Source organism: Pleurodeles waltl, chromosome 1_2 (genome assembly GCF_031143425.1).
Source record: "Pleurodeles waltl isolate 20211129_DDA chromosome 1_2, aPleWal1.hap1.20221129, whole genome shotgun sequence".
In the NCBI taxonomy this organism is placed as follows: Eukaryota; Metazoa; Chordata; class Amphibia; order Caudata; family Salamandridae; genus Pleurodeles; species Pleurodeles waltl.
In genome coordinates, this window is record NC_090437.1 from 268061457 (window position 1) to 268086591 (window position 25135).

General features: G+C 46.9%; 1 protein-coding gene across 2 annotated transcripts in view; it reads left to right on the forward strand.

The window, feature by feature from the left end:
* SMARCAD1 (SNF2 related chromatin remodeling ATPase with DExD box 1) overlaps window positions 1–25135 on the forward strand; it is a 690140-nt gene that overhangs the window by 578973 nt on the left and 86032 nt on the right. For both annotated transcript variants that reach the window (XM_069238045.1, XM_069238053.1), the window contains one exon: window positions 11137–11255. In XM_069238045.1, coding sequence (XP_069094146.1) covers window positions 11137–11255 — 119 coding nt within the window. The remainder of the gene's footprint in view (window positions 1–11136; window positions 11256–25135) is intronic.

Genomic DNA, 25135 nt, shown 5'->3' on the forward strand with positions numbered 1-25135 from the left:
ACATTTCTGCAGCTCACAATGAACTCTAAATCCTGAATATGATAATCCAAGGGCTATATATGTGCTTGAGTGCCAGATGTGATAGTGGGCTGTGCAGGAGTAATACAGGCCTGCCGGGTTATATTTTCGAAGCCCATCGCCTGGACTAGAGTAGAAAATGGAAGAGGAGTTCTTTTTGTGACAGCACATGTGTGTTGCTGGTATCTCCTAGATTGGGTGTGAGGACACCGGATGCTACAGTGAGGAAAAAGAAGGCAGGCTTTCCTTAGAAATGCCAGGACGCTTCCTTATACCTTTTGCTGTAAATGATGTCTGCTCGCATTAGGTTATCACAAGGGGGGGCTACAGCGTGAGGCCTGCTATATCTATCTGATAAAGAATTCTAGCTACAGATTCCTTACCTTTGAATTCTCCCCAGGCCTTGTTCTGCGGAGCCTGCACCTGGGCCGACTCTGCACCTCCCCGAGGTTCCGGGAGCCAGATCGACCGTTGCTGAACTCCTTTCTGTGAGGTCATGTGCCTTATTTCTGAGCATCCCGGTTTCCCTGGAGCGCCTTTGGGCCCTGCAGAGTCAGAGGGGACCCCTTTGGGTTCTGCTTGGACAGCTTGGGACTCTGCACCGAGGGGCTCATAGGCATCCAGTCCTGGATCAGGACAGGCGCCAGTCTTGCCACCCCAATGTCGGTCTTGATGCCAACACTTCCAGAACAGTCTGCCCACATGGGCAGCGCCTTTTCCTTTGTGATCGCCGACTCTGACACGGAGCCGGATGGGTATCGTACAACTCCGGCAGACCTTTGCCTCTTCTTTTGGATTCTAAGCTTTTCTATCGACTAGGCTTCGGTGATGAATGGGAGGGGTCGCTGGACCCTTTAGATAGCAGCCCCATGAAGAAATGGATTGGTATGACGTCTTGGGTGAGACCGGTGGACTGGAAACTATTCCAGGTACTGTCATGCTTTCTCTCCCTACTGTGGCTGTTGAGGAGGGAGTTTCTTACGCGATGGTGGTGAGGGGGGTGGTTGAGGTCCTGGAACTTCATCCGCCCTCAGTGGCCATCAAGACTAGTCTCTTGACATAGGTGCTGCAACCAGGAGCTTCAGAACCCCTGCTCCATTTCAGTGATACCCTCACTGATGTCCTACTCAGGTACCTGGTCCAAACCCAGCACAGGGGCTCTTCTGAACAAGACAGTTGCTCTCTGCCATCGCACCGCACCTGGGAACCCAAGTTTCTTAATGCAGCACCCCACCCCTGAGAGCTTACTTATCCAAGCTTTTACTTCCCAGGGTGTGTTCCCTTCCGCACCCCCAGATGGGGAATTCAAGAGGATGGACACACTTGGGAAGATGTTTTCTTCCGCCAGCCTGACATTGCGGCCTGTGAACACCATATGCCTTTTAGACGTTATTCCCACATGCTGTGAAATACAGTTGTGCAAGTGCTGCCCCAGGTCCCGGAAGAGGCCCTGGTCGTACTCTCTCTGGTTGTTGCTGACCAGAGAGATGCAGCCGTTGTGGACTGGACATGACTGACTTGCTAAGAGCGGTTTCTTTGACCGTGGCCCTGAAGTGCCACACCTCGCTGAGGGCGTCTGGCTTTTCGGAGGATGTCTAAGCTTTTTTGATGGACATGCCCTTTGATGGGACACGTCTCTTCAGAGACGAGGCAGACTCTGGGCTCAAGCGCTATAAAGTTTCTCGGGCTACGTCCATGTCCTTGGGCATTGCAGAGGCCCCTACTTCCCATCAGTCTGCCTGTGCTCCTTTCGTGTGGGTGCAGACAGGTTCTCCAACTGTGCCCATTCCCAGTCAGCCACTGTGCTGCATATGCTGCCCAGCCTCTGCGTGGCCAGGGTCGTGGGACCCACCGTTCTCGTGGGTCAGGTGGCCAGCGGTCTGCTCAGTCCACTACCCCCCCTCCAAGCAGCCTCTAAACCTTCCTAGTCTGACTCACCCCATTATGGGCCAGTTGGCAGGTTTGGCCATCACTTGCTGCTCTGGCAATCCATTACATCAGACAGGAGGGTTTTGCAGTTGCCAGAAGGGTTACTCCCACCTCTTCAAGACTACCCCTCCATTCATGCCACCATCCTACGATTGGATGACGGAAGATCATTTATCCCTTCTCTGGAAGGAAGTTATAGCTCTCTTGGCCAAGGGAACTATAGAGAGGTTTCATGTACCAGAAGTAGGCTGTGGTTGCTATTCCGGCTACTTTCCAGTTCTCAAAAAGGTCAAGGTTTTCGCCCTATCCTAGCTCACCAATCCCTCAATTTCTTCCTCAAGAAAAAGTTCAAGAGGCTCACTTTAGCTCAGGTTCTATCTGCCCTGGACCCAGTAGACTGAATGGTAACATTGAACTTAAAATACGCTTGTTTTCATATCCCCATCCGACCTCCCCACAGACGTTACTTGTGGTTCATGGTAGACTACAAGCACTTTCAGTTCACAGTGCTCCCCTTTGGCCTTACCAGTGCCCCTTGGGTGTTCACCAAGGTGATGGCTGTGGTTGCAGCTCATCTGCTGAGATTAGGGGCTTCAATCTTCCCATGTCTCGATGACTGGCTGTTGAAGGCTGGTTCTCCCCAGGAGCTTTCCACCTCCAGACTATGGCGGACCTCCTGCTTTTGCTGGCGTTCACTATAAACATGCAGAAGTCACACCCAACTCCCTCTCAGATGCTTCATTTCATCTGAGCTGTTCTAGTCACACTGCAGTTTTGGGCTTAACCTCCCAAACAGCGAGTCGAGGATATTCAGTCTATGATACCGATGTTTCAGTCTCTGTCCTGGATTTCGTGAGAATGAATCTGAGGCTGCTGGGTCTCATGGCCTCCTGCATCCTGCTGGTGACATATGCCAAATGGCATATGTGGGCTCTACAATGGGACTTGAAGTTCCAGTAGGTGCAGCATCAGGGGAATCTGACAAAGTCCAGATCTCGGAGGCTTCGGCAAAAGATCTGCAGTGATGGTTAACAGTCGGGTCAAAGACAAATTCCTCTCCCTTCCCAAGAAGATCACACAGTAGTAAGACGTATCACACTAGGATGGGGCAGCCATCTGGGAAGGGTGGAGATTAGTCATCAATTTGTTGTATCGTTTTTCGAACACATTTTTCTGGCTATATTCGATCGGATTGTATCATTGGGATTGATTAGACGCCCTTTCGGGCGACAGCACCCTTCTCGGGCCTACATCAGCACAGGCTGATGGATCGGACTCCGTTTCGCTTTTGCCCTCGGTGCCACGCCAAGTACCCCTCGCTCGCACAAGCTTTCTCCTAAACTCCTCACAAGAAGTACAATCACCTCTAATCAAAGGTGCAATAGAGATCGTACCTATAACTCAACAAGGGACAGGAGTATATTCTGTATACTTCCTCAAACCAAAAAAGGATGGTACCCTCAGACCAATCCTGGATCTCAGACCCCTTAATAATTACATTATCCCATAGCATTTCCACATGGTCACGCTTCAGGATTTCATTCCCTTATTACAAAAACAGGACTACATGACAGCATTAGATATGAAAGATGCTTACTTCTATATTCTCATACATCCAGCACATTGCAAATACTTAAGATGTTTGATAGAGGGCAAGCACTACCAAAGCAAAGTGCTATCCTTTGGGGCAACTACAGCACCAAGGGCCTAGCAGTGGTCGCAGCATACCTCAGAAGGCAACATATACATGTCTTTCCCGGTCTGTGCGACTGGCTCATAAGTCATAAAAGCCAGCACCATTCAAACCTGTCAACAGCACACAGAATACACAATCAATACCCTACACAGTCTAGGGTTCACAATCAATTACCAAAAATCTCAACCAGCACAAATACAACCATATCTGGGAGCAATTCTGAACACTGTCAGCATCATCTTACCCAAACCCACAGGGTTTCCACAATCTCATATCTCAGCTACAATATAATCAAACATACAATAAGGTTTATCTTGAAACTGTTTGGAATGATGGCATCCTGTATAGCACTAGTACCCAATGCACTTCTAAACATGGGACCCCCTACAACAGTGTCTCTAGCAACAGTGGTCTCAGGCACACAATCTAGTGTTGTTGGCCCGCCAAACTTACAACTCTCTGCAATGGTGGAATCACACCAACTTATCAAAAGGGTGGCCATTTCAGGACCCTGAGCCACAGACCAGAGTCACCACTGATGCATCAATGACAGGTTGGGGAGCCCATCTCAACAATCTTACAATACAGGGACAGCGGGACTCAATCCAACAAACCTACCACATAAACCACTTGGAATTGCTAGCAGGGTTCTTAGCACTCAAAGCACTCCAGCCACAGATCACACACAAAACAGTGTTAATAAGGACAGACAACATGATAACAATGTATTATCTTAAAAAACAGGGGGGACATACTCATCTCAATTGTATCTTCTATCACAGACAATTTGGAAATGGGCAATTCACAATCTCATTCAATTCCTAGCAGAGTATATCCCAGGGATACACAACTAACTAGCGGGCTTCTTAAGCAGGACACAGCAACAAATACACAAATGGGAAATTCACCCACAAGTGATTCAACAGTACTTTCACATGTGGGAAACACCACACACAGACCTCTTCGCAACAAGTGAAAACGCAAAATGCCCAAACTTCGCATTCAGGTACCCACACCCTTGTTCCAAGGACAATGCTCTATGGATCGTTTGGTCAGGGATATTTGCTTACGCTTTTCCCCCTCTCCCACTAATTCCATTTCTGGTCAACAAGATTCGTCACACCTCCCTCACTACGATACTCATAGCTCCCACGTGGGCAGGTCAACACTGTTGGATCTATCTGTAGTACCACATCACAAGCTCTTAAACCAACGAGATCTATTGACTCCAACAAAGGTCATTTCAGGCATCCCCATCCCGGTATGCTCAGCCTAGCAATTTGGCTCCTGAGGTCAGAGTTTGGATATCTACAGTTTCCATTAAAATGTATAGACATTCTAAAAGAAGCCCCTAAACCTACAACTAAGACAGTGCTATGCAGCAGTATGGAAATGTTTTGTATATTACTGTCAACCTAAAAACGTTAATCCTCTTAAAGCATCAGTACAGGATATTGTCTGTTGTTTGCTTTACTTACAAAAAGCAAATCTTGAATATTCATCTATTAAAATTCATTTAACATCACTATCAGCCTACCTTAAAAACAGCTTACTTCTCTGTTTAGAATTCCTGTCATAAAAGCTTTTATGGAAGGGCTTAAATGAGTTATTCCACCTAGAGCTCAACCAGCTCCTGCTTGTAATCGTAACATTGTGCTCACAAGGCTTATGGGTCCACCATTTGAACCCATGCATTATTGCACTCTTCAATTCCTCTCATGGAATGTTGCTTTCCTAGTAGCAATTAGTAGTAAGGAGAGTTAGTGAAACTCAAGTATTCACTTTAGAAGAACCTTTCTTCCTAATTCACGAGCACAAAATAGTACTTAGGGCAAATCTAGAATTCCTACCCAAAGTGGTTTCACCACTTCACATCAATCAGTCAGTGGAATTGCCAGTCTTCTTTCCACAGCCAAATTCAGTTGCTGAAAGAGCTCTTCACACTCTTCATGTCAAAATAGCTCTCATGTATTTTATAGACAGAGCAAAAGATTTCACACAATCTAAACAACCTTTTGTGGCTTTTCAGCAGCCTCATAAGGGTAATCCTGTTTCAAAACGGGGATTAGCCAGATGGATAGTAAGGTGTACTCAAACTTGCTATCTTAAAGCTAAAAGGCAACTATTAGTAACTCCTAAAGCACATTCTGGTAGGGAAAAAAAGAGTCAATGGCACTCTTAGGAAATATACCAATGGCAGACATGCAAAGCAGCCACATGGTCTATACCACAAGCATTTACTAAACACTATTGTGTGGAAGTGCTATCTCACCAACAAGCAAATGTTGGTCAAGCAGTGCTTAAAACACTATTTCAAACTACACCAACTCCTACAGGCACAAATCCTTCCCTGCTGTTCAGAAAAACCTTAACCCTGTTCTTTTACAGGTGATTCAGGATGATTGTGATTCCGCCAAGTTCACAAATTTGTTATGGCTTGGACACCCTGACTCAGTTGGACCGGCTGATGCACCTGTGTCACATGCATTGCTGTGATCAACTGGGTTTTTGGTAATGTCCAGTTCTCTCTGTTGGACATGCCGTTCGATGGGGTTTGCTTGTTCGAGGACAAGGCAAATACCACCCTTGAACGTTTCAAGGAGAGTAGGGCTACCATTTGCTCTGGGCCTCTCTATCCAACCTTGCCAGCAACAGTGCCTAGAAGATCACAAGTGGCAGTCACACAGAGAGGTGGTGCAAAGTCTCTTCCATGAATGGGGGAGAACCTTGGCTCGATCTGTTCGCCACCAAAAAAACGTGCAATGTTAGCACTTCTGTGTGTTGGAGATTGCTCAGATACATGTTTCATCTCAATTGGAATGTGGTGCTCCTGCATGCCTTTTCACTGATACCACTCCTGCTCTGAGTTCTCAAGAAGATTAGGGAATGGGTCTAGTTGATCCTAGTGTCTCCAGATTGGGCACAGAGAGTATGGTATCCAGAACTCCTGGGCTTGAGCATCTGCTTTCCAATCAGGCTGCCTCTTCGTGAGGATCTGCAGTTGCAGTGGAAAGATGAGGTTCTCCATCCTGGCCTTCACAATCTCCACCTTATGCATGGATACTTAGCAGTGCCAGCTAAATTTCTTCAGTCTCTCCCCAGAGGTGGTTGATGTCCTCTTGGCAGCCAGATGTCCCTCATCAAAGACCACTGTTGCTAGGACAGGTTTGTGGTTTGGTTCGGCGCACGCCTTTTTGACCCCCTCCAGGCCCAATTGTCCGATGTCCTCGCCCAGCAAGCTCTTGCTTTTGGGCACTTTTAAAGGCTATTTTTCAGCCCATTCAGCCTTCCTATCATAACTTTTTTAAATGCCTTTGTTGTTCTAATCACTGTTTGTGATGATTTGATGCTTTTTTTTTTAAAGGGCTAGAGCATGTTTCCCTCTTCTTCTTTTGTGATTTCTCCAGTGGGACCTCATTTTTGTTCTTACTTAATGTGTACTCCATTTGAGCCGCTCTACAGCAGTTCCCTTTGGGTCCTCACCATCAGAACAGCGACCCTAATTGCCATCACCTCTGTACAGAATGTGAGTGAGCTTCAGGCTCCGTGTGTTCATCCACCATATTCCACCTTCTTCCCCAATAAGTGGTTCTGCACAATTTGTCATCCTTTCTACCAAAAGTTAAGCCACTGTTCAGTTTCTGTCAAACCATTACCATGCCATTGTTTCATGCGCCACCTCAACCCCCTAGGCAACAGGCGCGAGTTGAACAGTTGGAACTCAAGACAGTGCTTAGCTTCTACATCGATCGTGCCACAGTCCAAAAAGCGTATGATTAGCTGTCTGGGGTATTCGCGAAGTGAAAAAAAGGAAGGCTGTGCAGATGTGTACCACCTCACGATGGATTGTGCTCTGCATCATGGCATGCTTCATTGGCAAGAAGAAGCCCCAGGAAGTGTTGCACTCCCACACCACCCAAAGCTGCTACCACTGGATTGGCACTCTGAGTCTGTGTCCCAAACATCTGCCAGGTGACAAAGTGGATGCCCCACAATATATTCACAGAACCCTATTGTCTGGACATCCAGGTCGGCTGAGAAGGGAACTTTGCCTGCTCGGTTCTACAGGATTTTCTTGTTTGAGTCTATTCTCTAGCCACCTCCTCTTTGGTGGCTATTAAAAAAAGTGACTACTCAGCACCCTATGAGAAGAGCAAGTTTCTTACCTTCGGTAATGCTCTTTCTGGTAGAGACTCTAACTCCCCGTTCTGTGATTCAACTCTATCCATTATAAGGTCCCCAATTTAGGAATCTGCATACTGGTTTTTTCAGTTTGCTTTTGGGGGCTCCACGCCTGGGGGTGCAGACAGTTTTGAAAGCAACTGACGTCATCGCCCAGGAGTGGTATCTATATAGGCCCAGCACATCACTTCCGGAGCAGAACGGCGTCTCTGCACAGCTGCATGGTGCTACCTTCCGGCACGCAGAGGTACTATGGAAAACATTTTGGGGTGAAGCCTTATGCCTAGGAAATATTTAAAAATTGACGAATCTGCAGCTAGAAAGTCTCTACTTTAAAGAGCGTTACCGTAGTAAATGACTTGTTCATCCCAGAGGTATTGCTAAAGCATACGGCAACTCCTCCAATGGAACTTTCTTGCTGTGGAGCACTAATGCATCTATCTTCAATTATTGTGTAATAATATGTAACCAGTAGTGTGGAACATGCGTCTCGAGCGGTAGAAAGATATCCGCCTTCCTCTCTTCTCAACAGGAAAAAGCTTTTTTTTTTTCTTAGATTATGAAGAATCCTCTCTAACGTTCCAAGGTGCTATAATTAGATACGTTGTCATTTATTGTTCACAACACTATATACGTATTATTCTGACAAGAGGGCCTCTTTTTTTCTACCCCCAGTCAATACAAGCAAACCGCCCACCCCTCCTCTCCATAACGTCTTTAATTTCATTTTTGGAACCCTATCCACCCGGGGCCTAGTTTTGCACCCCCAGTCTCACGAGAAGAACCAGGGGGATACAGAGACGATACGACATTAAGGAGATGAAAGAGGAATTCCCTATTCCTTCCCCGTTGGAAGAGTTTAAGATTAAATAATTGTAGAACAGCGTTGGCAATTGCTAACGCGTCCCTTTATGATAATTTATTACACATCAGGACTCGTTTTAGGCCAATGAATCTTTTGACCCAGTTGAGAGACCCCTTAGGACGAGATAGCTAATCAATATGTCAATCAATACGTCAATAATGTCATCAATATTTATCACAACAATACATTTCACTTTAGTCAGTCATTAATCAATTCAAAAACTACCATGACCTTGCAGCCATGAATAACCACACCAGTTTAGTAGAATTTTATGAGTTTTATTCCCTATTGTTTACAATTCTAAAAGCAGATGCGCCAATCTCAAAACCAAGAAACATAATAGCATAGTCACGATATGGCAACTTTTGATAAGATTTCATTAAGGCGAGAATCACAAACATCAGAACATAACACTGCGTGAACATTGATCGATTTAGCAGAGTGCCAATAACGCGTCAGTTCAACAAAGCATAGTTTCGGTCGTTTGTCTATTTGCGTCAGTTTTGTGAACACCTGTCCTAACCACTGATTAGCATTCGCATGTTGCACTTCATGCAAACAATTTAGAACACCAATTTGGAAAACATCTAACTATGGTCTCTGTCAAAAGTAAGCAGTTGGTACCTAGAAAGGAAAAGTAAACAGACAAATCACAATTTCATTGTCATAGTTACCCTCCAAAGTTTAGGTCACCACACAGGTTCAGTCTTTGTCTTCAGGACATCAGTCAAATCGCCATCAGTCAGAACTCAGCTCCGGGGCAATGATGGGGGCACTTCCCTCATAAGAAGGCAAAGTGTAAATGGGCAATCTAAGGACGAGGATGGTCCTAAGCGAACCAATAAGTCACCAAACAGAGTGACAAAGTTTCTGGATAAAATCAATAGTATTCCCTAACCCACCCAATTGGTTCCCTTTGTCATGGGTTTTTATCCCTTTTTCGTTGTACATTCCCCTAAAAATCTATTGGACATCTGCTATACCCCACTATCTTTATCCAATGGGAAAACACATTATGTCATTAATCTTTCACCCCATATTATTTTACAAGTCTCTCATTGGTTCTCCTGTTCGATGTCTTCAGAGGTGGCACGTCCGGTCTGATTTCATCTTTCTGTAATTCTTTGCACATCTTTTGGTCAGTAGCTCCATTGTCTTAACCGGTTTGAATGACCTTGTACATTACATTAATCTACACTGTTGCATTTTGTTTTAATAATTTCTACAAGCAATGAAGAATGCATGAGAATGGATCTAGCATGGTTACATTCAGCTTCTAGTTTGAAGAAAACAAGAGGTCATGTCCTTTTGCGAGTCAGCACACTGCAAGATAGGAAAAGCCAAGCAGCTAATCTTCGGCTCATGCTAACTTAAGGCCTACAAGGATTTCAGCACAAATTCAATAATGCAATGATTAATAATTAGTATAGAACCTATTCAATATAAAAAAATGTAAACATTTTAATCATCATCATTATTAGTCCACATATACATTGATGGCCACTCCCCGTGGTCACATTTCAAGTGCACGTTTAAGCAAAATTCACTATTACAGTTTCTATGAGCATTATCACACATTAATTCATAAATATTTCATGTTAATATAGATTATAAAAGCTACACTCTCTCACAATTGTCCTTCTAAACTGTATTCTTTACATAACATAAGAGTAGACTGTGCCTTAAAAGAGGCTGCGTGCGTTTGTTTATGAAGTTTTTACTGTTTAGGCTAATGTTATGTGCTGCATTGCCCTCTTCTGGCTAACAAAGTTAAAATGCAGACTCTTGGCAGCTGTTGCTTTTGTATGTGAACAGGTGTTCTTTCTTCAACTGAATGGTACATGAGTAAAATAGCCAGGTTAGCATCCTCCTGTGGCCCACAATGATACCTAAAATATATTTTGCCTTCCATATTCTATGTGCGGTTAATTCTGCTAATTTTTCATTTTTTAGGCCAGTACTTTTTATGTGGATAGGTAATTGTTTTTGTATTTTGTTTGATGTTTGTGTTCCACAATTCATGGGCTAGTCGGCACAGTCAACACCCACATTTCTGGTGTCTTGGCATGTCACCACAGCTGTTCACAAGGCTTTCTGTTATACTGCACGCTGACCTCAAATGGGTGTGTCCAGTCATTCCACTGGATACATACGTCACAGTTAGGTTGTTGTGCATAAGTAGGTTCTATCTACTTGTCCAAGCAATTTTTTTTACTTGTTCAGTTGCAAAACGCAGGGGTAGAATAATGATGGATAAACTCTGTTTTAGTAATGAAAAATATTGCATCCTTCTTAAAGAGACTCAAAACTTAATTCGGTCTGTGTACGCTTTTATATGTTCCAAGCAAAATGTTGATGTGATGGGGGAATTTTGGCAATTTCTTGTTTACAACTGTAGGCACGTGCATTTTTAATATTTGTACACTGTCCATTTTTCTTTCAACAGGGTGATAGAGTTGTGTTGTTTAGCCAGTTCACTATGATGCTGGACATTTTAGAAGTTTTCCTGAAACATCATGAGCACCGATACCTCAGGCTAGATGGGAAAACGCAGATTTCTGATAGGTAAATTGCCATTGTTTCTGCAAATTGGTTGATCATGTGAATATTATGCAATTATATTCCGTTAAGAAAACCAAATATTGTAAATTGCTGATTTAATTTGTAATCTTTACTGCCAGTGTTTTGATTTCAGAGTCTGAGATGTTGCTTTTTGTAGTAGACTAAGTCACTGAACATGTGTTTCTGAAGAGGGTGCGAGTGGTTTTCTTCATACAAGGCAGCCTGCAGTCTACAGTCCATATTCTTTGCCGCTCTCCAGCCCTTCCCTGTTACCGCTCCTTACAGTGTACTGTAAGTGTTGAACCTGTGCTCAACTGTGATTGGATTAGCCTCAGCACACACTTGAGAGAAAAGGGTGGAAGTAGCATTGACTGGAGCAGTGAGCTTTGTACTAGAGGGAGTTGAGGGGCAGGAGCAGTGGGTGCTAGTGTCACCAGCCACAAGTTACTGCCACTTCCAGTGGACTTCTGCATCTAGCCATAGCCACTCTAGACACAGGCGTTTTTTACTCTGTGACAAATGTGAATACTTCAATAGCATGATAATAACCCATCTTTGTTGATGGCATCCTCAATGGAGTGGTTGTTTGCTATGTTTTCAAAGTGGTCATAGTCACTGGGGTCTTCATTGATCAGGACCTTGGTGGCAGGATCGTCTGCAGCAAAGTATTTCTGCTTTATCAACAGGATTGTAGTCTGTGGTGTCCTCGATGCGGAGAGGCCAAGTCTTTTGCCATTGATGTAGTGGTAGATGACTATGATGCGGTCAGCTGTACTGTCAATGGTGATAAAGTTTTTGTCTTATCACTAGATAGGGAGGGTTGACTGGGCTTCAGAAGTCCTGGATTTCCATGCATCTTGTGTACAGTTTGCTCTGTGGCCTTGTTAGCTTCTTTTCTCAAGACAACTTGGCTTTTCCACTCACAGAACTGGTGCTTTTCAAATGAATTCTGTGCTTGGATGTTCTGAGTGCTTCCTATTTTGTGCGACCTTCATGGAAGTGCTTGGGGACAGATTTGCTAAGTGAGAGAACAATAATTGCATTGAGAGTGCAGACCATCTGTGTAGATGTTCCTTTGCTCGCAGATTAAACAAGGGTTGAAAAGAGATCTCTTCTCCTGATCTGACATTATGATGGTTTGAAGTGGCTCCCCTAAATCAAAGAATATCCGAACGTTCCCCAGAAACAACTCACAGTTGAAAGAAGCAGAAGTTGTAGCTCACTGTAGTGCAGGAAAGGGCAGAGAGATAGCAATTTTAAAAGTATTCTTTCTGGAATTTGACAAGAGCAGGGCTCTTTCTGGCGACTCCCTCACACGACATGTAGCAGAAAGACCAGCGAAGGTGCTCTCTGGGGGGGAGTGGAGAGCTCCACATGTCCGCTTTAATGGCTTAAGTTTAGGTTGTTTCAATTGAATGTACATATTACACAATTAATACTGTTGTTTGGACCCATCATGACGATGGAGAATGATTAAAGCTTATCAATCGAGGGAGGATACCAAAGCTGGAAAACCTGAGTTACAAAGGACTAGTTTCTGTGAAGGACAGCTTAGGTCCACCATTTACTTTATCCTTTGGGCTGCAGCTTCTAGTGGGATGAGAATTAGTAATGAGATGAATGGATAATGAAGTTAATAAAAGGGTGTAGTACCAGGCATCAGTACGGGTGTCTGAGTGTAAATCTGTAAGGTGAAGATTTGCCCTCTGTCACTATAGCAATTTTTAGGATGGTTATACCAAGGATGCTGCAGAAAGTACCCTTGTGATGCAGAATGTGGCTGACTGATCTGTGTGTTGTAGTCCACAGATGAGTTAACTTTGCATGTCATTGGTATATATTCTGCACCAATACTTTGGCCTTTGAAGTCTGAGCACATACACTGGACAATAGAGTGCAGGTTTCAAAAAGCGGCACCATCACTTCACAAATAATTGGGGTGACCGCGGAAGAAGTGCCACTTTCGAACACTGTCAGACATATATATTTTTGTTGTGGGTTCTGCAAACCTTTCACCACAAATGTGCAAAACAAGAAATCCACAGTTATTTTAAAGCTATAAATGAAAACGTAATAAAAATTGTATCAAGAGAGTAAAAAATGTGAATGTTATGAAGGTCAGCAACATATACGACGATATGGTGTGTTTTAAAGAATCCCTACATGCCTTAGCCTTCAGAATACAATTTTTTGCTATACGAGGGTCAGTATTTTCATAGACAATGTAGTTCTGTCTGACTCAGAGCCTAATTCATCTTGACCCCGACTTAGTTAGCTTTTAGAAGCTGTACTGATGCACCAGGTGCCAACTAAACCTACTCAGACAGAACCATGCCTTTGCCTCTGATACACACAGTAGCACCGAACAGTTTTTTGGTTACAACTCTGATTAGAATCAACCAGCCTTTGGTTATTACAATGGAGATGATGGGGATTATTTTCCCCTTTTACTATGATGTTGACAATTTTTACATGGATTTACAGAAGGCCAGGGGGTTGGCCACTTCCCTGGACACTGGATAGTGTTCTCACCCTGGGCCATCCCATATCTTAAATGAGATGGCCAGCAAGATCTTGAGAGCTGTTCCAGAGGACCTCAGTAACTCACTGGTCAAAACAATCGTAGATCAGCAGGACACAGCAAAATGTGTTGTGGGCAGGCCTCAGCATCACAATACTGCTAGTGGAGCAAGTCGAGTGTATAGAATAAACATTTGGATGCGATCAATTGAGTTTTCAGGGATATCTTTGGACAGGCCCTTCATTGGCCAACTCAACTCTTAAATGAGTCAAAGATATTTGTGCTGCACCTAGATCCTTGGGGGTTATTGGTCGAGCTTACCAGCAGCCTCTATCTTCCAAGCCAGTTCAGCTACCATCTTAGCCCTTTCAGGACAGAGGATGTGGTTGTGCTGAGGAGGTTCATGCCATTAGGGACAGAAATCCTCTAGCTTGTCCTCTGGGGCAGGAGAGGTCCCCAAGCTACTTTTATTTTTCCTTCTCAGGACCACAATCTGCCTCTCCAGTGAAGGATACTGGATATCAACTTTGTCAGACTGAGTGGCTTTGCTCATTGTTTAAAGGGACGTAGCCCTTTCTTTAATTTAATCCCCTCCTCACATTCCCCCACACCTCTTATAGCCCCCAAAACCAGTGTGATGTTGCAGGAGGCTGGCCTGGTTTGTAGTGGATACCAGAGGTACTTACACCTTATAACACGTCAGGTATCCCTTATTAGTGAAATGTAGTCAGTGTCTAGAAGCCAGACTCTCTAGGGGTAGTGTGGATGAGCAGCCAAGGCCTATCTAGGAGACATGCAAAGCTCCAGCAATACCACTGTAGTCACGCAGTACTCAAACATGTGGAAGAAAATACTCTGTGTTACAAAAATAAAGGTACTATTTGGGTGACACAAATGCCAAAAATACCTTAGAGACTATACTTCCTTAGGAGGTAAGTAATATACTCAGTATATACACTAGAATTCAGTAATAGCTGTAAACAAAAACTGTGAGAAAACAGTGCAAATAGTGAAAATCACAATAGTTAGAAATGGGCCTGGGGGAACACAAACCATATCCTAAAATAGTGGAATGCGAAAGTCGATTTCCCATCTAGGCAAGTGTAGTGTCTAGCAGGACGCTGGGAGTGTAAGAAAACACCAAAGCTAAGTAATAGGACCCACCCCAGAGCCCAGGAAAGTAGGAGGAAATCACAGTAACTTTCCTAGAACACACAAGAACACACAATAGAAGATTTTGCAAGAACCAGAAGAGACTGCAAGACACCAACAATGGATTCCTGGACCTGTGGAAGAAGGGGACAAAGTCCAAGAAGCACTGAAGAGTCTAGGGCCAACAGGAGTCCCCTGCTAACCCGGATGAAGATGCAAACGAAGAACCACCTTTGAAGAAGAACAGTCAGTACTGCACCCAAGAAGATGGATGTGGGTTCCTGGTTGGTGCAGATGATGTCCATGCCAGATAGATGACTGCAGTCTGGTTTGCATCGCTGGATTCATCCAACAAGCCTTGGCACACGCAAAGCTTGTGTTTAGCAGAAAATGGTGCTGCCCAGTACCAGGAGGGACCTGGTGACCTCTACCTTGGAAGGGGAGACAGAGGAGGCTCTCAGCAACTCGGAGAGCCCTCAGAAGACCAGGCAGCACACACTGGAGTCCCACAGCACGGGGAGAAAGAAGATGCAAAAGGAGGCCCACAAAGGACTGGACAAAGTGATCCCACGCTGCCGGAGAACCATGCATGAGGCTGTGCGTCGCAGGATAGAGTAGTGGGGGCCAGAGCTGCACGGTGCACGAAGAATTTTGTGGAAGGATGCAAACCAGCCTTGGCAACTGTAGAGCACGTGGTGAACGGGGGTTCTGACTTGCGTGGGGAGGCAAGCTCTTACCTCCACCAAAGTTGGATAGTAGGGAGTCAGGACCGTCTGGACCACTTCAGTCCACCACCCGTGATGCTGGATCCACGCACTTCGTCAGGAGAGGAGACCCAAGCCACTGGTCGTCGCTGCAGAGGGGTGCCTGGTGAAGCAAGGAAGTGACTCCTTCACTTCAAGGGAGATTCCTTTGTTCTTCTGGTGCAGGCTGAAGACAGGCAGTCCTCAGAGGATACACGACCTGGAAACAGTTGCAGTTGCTGGCAGTAGCTGAAGATAGAATGTTGCAGAAGTCGTCTTTGCTTCTTTGTTGCAGTTTGTAGAGATCCTGAAGGGTCCAGATGCAGTTTCGTCCGTAGAAGGTGAAGTAAAGGATGCAAAGGATTCCTTCTGGAGTCATGCAATCCGAATCTGAGGGGAAACCCAGAGGAGAGACCCTAAATAGCACTGAAAAGGGGGAGTTGGTCAGCTACAAAGGTAAGCACCTATCAGGGGAGGGCTCCAATGTCAGCTGCTGGCAATGGCCAATCAGATGCCCCCAGAGAGCCCCACCACCTTGGAATTCAAGATGGCAAAACCCAGGGACATTCTGGAGGAGCTCTGGAGTGGTGATTGACAGGGGAAGGGTCACTCCCCTTTCCTTTGTCCAGTTTTGCACCAAAGCAGGGACTGGGGGGGTCCCTGAACCGGCGTAGACTGGATTATGCAAGGAGGGCTCCATCTGTGGCCTTCAAAGCATTTGCAGATGCTCTGGGAGGCTACCCCTCCCATGCCTGTAACACCTCTTTCCAAAGGGAGAGGGTGTAACACCCCTCTCCCGCAGGAAATGCTTTATTCTGCCTTCCTGGGCTCGAGCTGCTTGAGCAACAGGAGGGCAGAAACCTGTCTGTGAGGTGGCAGCAGCTGAGGCTGACTGGAGAACCTCAGAAGGCTGGTATGGCAGTACTGGGGGTCCACTGTGGAGCCCCCAGAGTGCATGGAATCATACAACCAATGCTAGAATCAGCATTGGAGTATAATTCCCAGAGGTTAGACACCTCACATGGCCATATTTTGAGTTACCATTGTGAAGCTGGACATAGTTGTATTGACCCATGTCCAGTGCACACGTAAAATGGCATTTCCGCTCTCACGAAGTCTGGGAAAATGGTCCTGGGTGACGTGGGGGCACCTCTGCTAGTGCACGGTGCCTTCACCCACAGGTACTCTTCACCCAGCCTTCAGGGTTGAAAAGCCTGGTATATGGGTGACTTATAAGTGACCTGGTGCAGTATAAATGGCTGTGAAATGGTGCATGCACCATTTCACATAGGCTGCAATGACAGTCCTGTAGAAGCCTTTGCATGGGCTCCGTATGGGTGGCAAAAGTAATGCTGCAGCCCATAGGGATCCCCTGGATCCCCAATGAACTGGTTACCTAAGTACCATATACTAGGGACTTATAAGGGCGGACCAGTATGCCAATTTGGGGTGAAATACTGTGTTACCAGTATGCAGTGCCAACATTTAGAGGAGAGAGAGCATAAGCACTGGGGTCCTGGTTAGCAGGATCCCAGTGAGAGTCAAACACACTGACATCAGGCAGAAATTGGGGGTAACATGCCAAAAAGAGGGTACTTTCCTACAGATGTTTGGCAAAATACATTGCTATTTTGATGCAAGAAATCAGTATCATGCGGGCCAAGTTCACTGTCAACCTTGTGACGGATTGTGAGTGGGGTGAGGGCTTCTAATCACACTACTTCCTCATCCTGAAGGAGGACAGAGGCCGCAAGCCTATAAACAGCATCCGGTCATTGACTGCCTTTCTGAAGGACAAATTGAAAATGCTGACTCTTGATTAGATTCTATCTTCTCTGGGTTCAGGGTACTGAATGTTATCCTCGACTTGCAGGTTGTATATTTTTCTTTACCCATCCTGCAGTTCCACAGACCATCCCTGCAGTTTACAGTTTGGTTGGAACACTTCAGATCTAATTCAGCTCCTTGGGTGTTTACGAAAGTGATGGCTATGTTTGCAACTTACATTCAGAGGTCGGGGATACATGTAGTTCAATAGTTTGATAACTGGCTTCTTAAGGTGTGCTTTGTAGGAAAGTACCATCTTGCCTGGCATGTTACCCCCATATTTCACTGTATATATGTTGTTTTAGTCTGTGTCACTGGGACCCTGCCAGGCAGGGCCCCAGTGCTCATGAGTATGTGCCCTGTATGTGTTCCCTGTGTGATGCCCAACTGTCTCACTGAGGCTCTGCTAACCAGAACCTCAGTGGTTATGCTCTCTGCTTTCTAAATTTGTGACTAAGAGGCTAGTGACTAAATGTACCAATTCACATTGGCATACTGGTACACCCATATCATTTCCTAGTATATGGTACTGAGGTACCCAGGGTATTGGGGTTCCAGGAGATCCCTATGGGCTGCAGCATTTCTTTTGCCACCCTTAGGGACATCTGACTATTCTTACACAGGCCTGCCTGTGCAGCCTGAGTGAAATAACGTCCACGTCATTTCACAGCCATTTACCACTGCACTTAAGTAACTTATAAGTTACCTATATGTCTAACCTTCACCTCGTGAAGGTTAGGTGCAAAGTTACTTAGTGTGTGGGCACCTTGGCACTAGCCAAGGTGCCCCCACATCATTCAGGACAAATTCCCTGGACTTTGTGAGTGTGGGAACACCATTACACGCGTGCACTGTTTAGGTCACTACCTATGTACAGCATCACAATGGTAACTCCGAAGATGGCCATGTAACATGTCTAAGATCATGGAATTGTCACCCCAATGCCATTCTGGCATTGGGGGGACAATTCCATTATCCCCCGGGTCTCTAGCACAGAACCCGGGTACTGCCAAACTGCCTTTCTGGGGTCTCCACTGCAGCTGCTGCTGCTGCTGCTGCCAACCCCTCAGACAGGTTTCTGCCCTTCTGGGGTCCAGGCAGCCCTGGCCCAGGAAGGCAGAACAAAGGATTTCCTCTGAGAAAGGGTGTAACACCCTCTTCCTTTGGAAATAGGTGTGAAGGCTGGGGAGGAGTAGCCTCCCCCAGCCTCTGGAAATGCTTTGATGGGCACAGATGGTGCCCATCTCTGCATAAGCCAGTCTACACCGGTTTAGGGATCCCCCAGCCCTGCTCTGGCGCGAAACTGGACAAAGGAAAGGCGAGTGACCACTCCCCTGACCTGCACCTCCTAGGGGTGGTGCCCAGAGCTCCTCCAGTGTGTCCCAGACCTCTGCCATCTTGAAAACAGAGGTGTCTGTGGCACACTGGACTGCTCTGAGTGGCCAGTGCCAGCAGGTGACGTCAGAGGCTCCTTCTGATAGGCTCTTACCTCTCTTGGTAGCCAATCCTCCTTCCTAGGTAGCCAAACCTCCTTTTCTGGCTATTTAGGGTCTCTGCTTTGGGGAATTCTTTAGATAACGAATGCAAGAGCTCACCAGAGTTCCTCTGCATCTCACTCTTCACCTTCTGCCAAAGGATCGACCGCTGACTGCTCAGGACGCCTGCAAAACCGCAACAAAGTAGCAAAGACGACTACTAGTAACCTTGTATCGCTTCATCCTGCCGGCTTTCTCGACTGTTTCCAGGTGGTGCATGCTCTGGGGGTAGCCTGCCTCCTTTCTGCACCAGGAGCTCTGAAGAAATCTCCCGTGGGTCGACGGAATCTTCCCCCTGCAACCGCAGGCAACAAAAGACTGCATCACTGGTCCTCTGGGTCCCCTCTCACCACTACGAGCGTGGTCCCTGGAACTCAGCAACTCTGTCCAAATGACTCCCACAGTCCAGTGACTCTTCAGTCCAAGTTTGGTGGAGGTAAGTCCTTGCCTTCCCACGCTAGACTGCATTGCTGGGTACTGTGTGATTTGCAGCTGCTCCGGCTCCTGTGCACTCTTCCAGGATTTCCTTCGTGCACAGCCAAGCCTGGGTCCCCGACACTCTAACCTGCAGTGCAAAACCTTCTGAGTTGTCCTCCGGCGTCGTGGGACTCCCTTTTGTGACTTTGGATGGACTCCGGTTCACTTTTCTTCTAAGTGCCTGTTCAGGTACTTCTGCGGGTGCTGCCTGCTTCTGTGAGGGCTCCCTACGTTGCTGGGCGGCCCCCCTCTGTCTCCTCATCCAAGTGGCGACATCCTGGTCCCTCCTGGGCCACAGCAGCATCCAAAAACCCTAACCGCGACCCTTGCAGCTAGCAAGGCTTGTTTGCGGTCTTTCTGCGTGGGAACACCTCTGCAAGCTTCTTCACGATGTGGGACATCCATCCTCCAAAGGGGAAGTTCCTAGTCCTCTTCGTTCTTGCGAAACACCAAGCTTCTTCCACCCGGTGGCAGCTTCCTTGCACCCACAGCTGGCATTTCCTGGGCTCCTGCCCACTCTCAACTGTGCCGCGACTCTTGGACTTGGTCCCCTTGTCTTACAGGCACTCAGGTCCGGAAATCCACTGTTGTTACATTGCTGGTGTTCGTTTTCCTTGCAGAATCCCCCTATCACGACTTCGGTGCTCTCTGGGGGTTGTAGTTGCACTTTACACCTACCTTTCAGGGTCTTGGGGTGGGCTATTTTTCTAACCCTCACTGTTTTCTTACAGTCCCAGCGACCCTCTACAAGCTCACATAGGTTGGGGGTCCATTCGTGGTTCGCATTCCACTTTTGGAGTATATGGTTTGTGTTGCCCCTATACCTATGTGCTCCTATTGCAATCTACTGTAACTTTACATTGCTTGCATTACTTCCTTTTGCTATTATCTGCATAATTTTGGTTTGTGTACATATATCTTGTGTATGTAACTTATCCTCATACTGAGGGTGCTCACTGAGATACTTTTGGCATATTGTCATAAAGTACCTTTATTTTTAGTATATCTGTGTATTGTGTTTTTTTATGATATTGTGCATATGACACCACTGGTATAGTAGGAGCTTTACATGTCTCCTAGTTCAGCCTAAGCTGCTTTGCCATAGCTACCTTCTATTAGCCTAAGCTGCTAGAAACACCTCTTCTACACTACTAAGGGATAACTGGACCTGGCACAAGGTGCAAGTACCTCTGGTACCCACTACAAGCCAGGCCAGCCTCCTACATGCTTACCACAGTGTCACAGGCCACCTTCAGACTTTCGCCATCCTCTTGATATCCTTAGGAATTTCAGCCATTTAATCAAATTGCCACCTGAACCCTACTCAGAAATTGTCCTTCATACTGTCTATCCTGGACTTAGAACAATTCAAGGCCTTTCCACTGCTGCAGCGATGCAAGGATGTTCACAATATGATAACTATTTTTGGGGCTGAATCCTGGGCCTCTTTGGGGATGGTTCTAGAGTTTCTAGGGATCCTGGGCTAATGCATCCACTTTGACCCATTTCCAGGTGGCAAATTTGCACATGGATCCTAAGAGTTCATTGGGCCCAGCACTGTGACTGAATCTCTGACTCTGTCCATGTTTCACAAGAGATGGCCCAGGACCTTGTGTAATGGCAGAAGAGCACCAACTGGACAGGTGGCTGGGTACTCTCCTGCAGGGTGTGTTGGGGGTGCTGGATCCTGTGCCAAGAGGCTCTACTTCTTTGGAGATGGTTGAATCAGCAGAATTTCACTTTGGTAGCCAATCACCTAGCATTGTCCCTGAATGCCAGAACAGCGGTCATTCATAATCATAACTAATTAATTTCAGTGGTTTTACATGTTTGAGCCACAGTCCGTTTCTAATTATTATTTTTTTTCTCCAGTGAACTTCGTACTTTTTCATGATGTACTTAATTTGTCTGCGATTGGTTGGATTATGGCTGAACAATTTCCAACTCCCTCTGGCCTTTGGTTTCTCCAAAAACATTTATATATTTCCATAGTTCTCAAGGTGTGCACCCAATCTATCCATCCTCCTTTATCCTCTATACATTTTGAGTTGGGTCCTTCAGGTGTATGCCTTCCAGTCAAACATCTAATGGGCACTTGGACACTTGGATGGTCTTGGATTTTTCTTTGAGGTTGCATGTAGTCCTCATGGACAGCTTATTAATGAACACCCGGTTGAGCCTGCAAGAGTCCCTTGTACATGAGCTTGTTGGAGCTCAGTGAAGCGGCTATCACACCAATCTGTTAGAGACTTCTAGTTGCAGATTCCTTACCTTAGAATTTCCCCAGGCGTCAGTCTGGATCCGTAGATTTTTCTCGAGCAGTACCCCTGCGTGGCATCAGTCGGCTCTGCGTCCATCATAGACATTGTGCTCGCCGGATAGGATGTCGTGGTACCTACATAGGCACCACCCTGACAAGCTGACGTCAGTTCATTTTTTTCCACGCCAGCCTGTGTGCAGATCTGAACACTCATTTTTGACTGGACTTCTTAACTTTTGTCAAAGCCTTTTTTGACACTTCTGGTACATTGAGATGTCACGAAAGACCAGGTTCAAGCTCTGTGACTCCCATCATCGGAAGATGTCTGTGACGAATCTGCACCTCCTGTGTCTCTGCTGTTTGGTGTGCGACCACGACCAAAATTCGTGCTCCGAGTGCCAGGCCATGACTCGGAAAGCTTTGAGGGAGCAATTCCTAAAGCTGCTTGCGGCCTAGAGCACGGCTCCGCGTCGCTCCTGGTCTCAGTCGAGAAGAAAGTCCCTAGACTGGTCACAGAGCCCCCACTCTTCGTCGTCCCACTCCAAGTCCTCAGGACGTAAGGGTAAGCATAAGAAGTCTTCGAAAAAGAGCAAGTGTTCTTTGTCTACACCCCGTTTTTTGCCTGTTACGCAGAAAAAGGAGCGCTGTCACTCTACGTCTCCGCTCTCGGAGACTGCTTCTAGGTCAGCTCCGCACCTCCCTGAGTTTCCGGGAGCTGCAGCCATCCTTACCAAACTCAGTGAGTTCTATGAGGCCATGCGCCTCATATTTGGCAGTCTGATCCCACTGGAGTGCCGACAGGCCTTGCAGTGTCGGCAGGGGCCCCCTCGGGTTCTGGGCTAGCAGCTTCGGTGTCAGCTCCGGAGGGAGCCCAGGGATCCATTCCAGGATCCAACCTGGCATCAGACGTGCCTTCTCGACCTTCCCTGGTGATGGTTCTGACGTGGACACTTCTGATGCCTCCCATGCCCACGGTCTGCGTCGACCGCATCCTCAATGCAGATGCGATGCTGATTCAGACTTCAGCGGGGACTTTGCTCCATAGGTTGCATCAAGACCTTTATACTTATGGGTTGGGGGTACGGTGAGGATTCAGAGGAGTCGTGGACCCTTTAAGATACTAGCTTGAAGACCCTTTGGAATGGCGTGCGATCCTGGGTGAAGCCAGTGGTCTGGACTCCTCCCCTGATGCTGGCATGCTTTCTCTGCTTACTATGGGTACAGAGGAGGGAGCGTCCTATTCCATGATGGTGAGAAGAGCAGCTAAGGTTCTGGGTCTGGAGTTGCCTTCGGTGGCCATCAGGATTAACATCCTGACTGAGGTGCTTCAGCTCGGGGCTTCCTCTTCTAAACCCATTTTGACCTTTAATAAAGCCCTTGTTGATGTCCTGCTGGGGACTTGGTCCAAGCCCAGCACAGGGGCTCCTGTTAATAGGACAGTCGCCCATTGCCATAGACCAGAGCCTAATGACCCAGGGTTCCTGACGCAGCACCCAACCCCTGAGAGCTTGGTTATCCAAGCCTCCACATCCCCAGGCACATTCCCTTCTGCGCCTACAGAGAGGGAATCCAAGAGACTGTATCAGGTTGGGAAGAGAATGTTTTCTTCCTCCAGTCTGGCATTGCAATCTGTAAACACTGCATGCCTTTTGGGTTGTTACACCCATTCTTTATGGTACATTGTTGCGCAGGTGCTGCCATAGGTCCAGGAGGAGGCCTGGACCATTCTCTACCACGCTGTTGCTGATGGGAGAGAGACAGTGAAGTTCACAATACGATGTGGACTGGATACAACCGATTCACTAGGTAGATCAGTTGTATCGACGGTGGCCTTGAATCGCCATGCTTGGTTGAGGACATTTGTTTTTTTTCGGGGATGTCCAGTCCTCTCTTATGGACATGGCCTTTGATGGCACCCGTCTCTTTGTAGACAAAGCAGACTCAGCGCTTGAGCACTTTTAAGGAGTACCAGGCTGCGGCCAGGTCCTTAGGCCTTGCAGCTGCTCCTCACCCCCTCAGCCTGATTTTTGCCCCTTCCATGACCGCAGACGTGGGATCCAATGTCCTCCTGGATCAGGGGGCCAGTGGTCTTTCTTGACTGACACTTTCCATCAGGGACCAGTCAGAGGCAGGATTCGCCATCACCTGCTCTGCTGGCAATCCATCACGTCAGACAGGTGGGTTTTGTAAATAGTTTGAAGAGGCTGCTCCCTCCCCTTCGAGACTATCCCTCCATCCATTCCACCATTCTATGTTCGGATGACAGATGATCACTTGGCACTTCTCCGCAAGGAGGTTACTGCTCTCTTGGCCAAGGGAGAGAGGATCCCTGTGCCAGAAGTAGGTTTGGTAGTTGTTTCTGCTACTTTCTGGTGCCCAATAAGGACAAGAGCCTCTGCCCCTAGACCTCCGTCCCTCAATCTCTTCCTCAAGAAGGAGAAGTTCAAAATGCTTACTCTGGCTCAGGTACCATCTGCCCATGAGACTGGATGGTAGCATTGGAATTGCAGGACTCATATTTCCGTATTCCTGTCTTGCCTTCCCACAGTCCTTACTTGAGGTTCACAGTAAGGCACGAGCATTTTCAGTGTACTGGGCTAGCCTTTGGCCTCACCAGCGCCCTTCGGGAGATCACCAAAGTGATCAGTTTCAGTCTTCCCCTACCTTGACGACTGACTGTTCAAGGCAGGCTCACGGCAGGCTGTCATCTCCCACCTCCAGACTACGGCGGATCTCCAGCATTCGCTGGGCTTCACTTTAAACGTGCCAAAGTCACACCCAACTCTCACTGAGACGCTCCCTTCATTGGAGCTGTTCTTGACACTGCAGTTGTGGGCCTATCCTCCTGAGTGGCGAGTCCAGGATATTCAGGCTATGATAACGATGTTTCAGCCTCCATCCTGGATTTTGGTGAAAATGACTCTGAGGCTGCTGGGCTTCATGGCCTCCTGCATCCTGTTGATGACACGTCAGACGGCATATGCCAGCTCTGCAGGTGGATCTGAAGGTCCAGTGGACGCAGCATCAGGGGAATCTCTCTGACATGGTCCAGATCTCAGGGGGAACTGTGCAAGATGTGCAGTGGTGGCCCTTGTACACTGATTGGGTCAGAGGCAGATTCCTCTCCCTTCCCCAGCCAGATCTGACAGTAGTGACAGATGTCACTCCTGGAATGGGGCAGCCACATGGAAGAGGTGGAGATCAGACGTGTCTGGTCTCTGGTGGAGTGAGGGCTCCACATCAGTCTTTTGGAGCTCAGGGCAATCAGGCTAGCATTGAAAGTATTCCTTCCCTCTCTATGGGAAAGTAGTGCAGGCGTTCATGGACATAGTACTGCAGAAAGCAGTGTGAGGTGGGGTCGTGGTCCC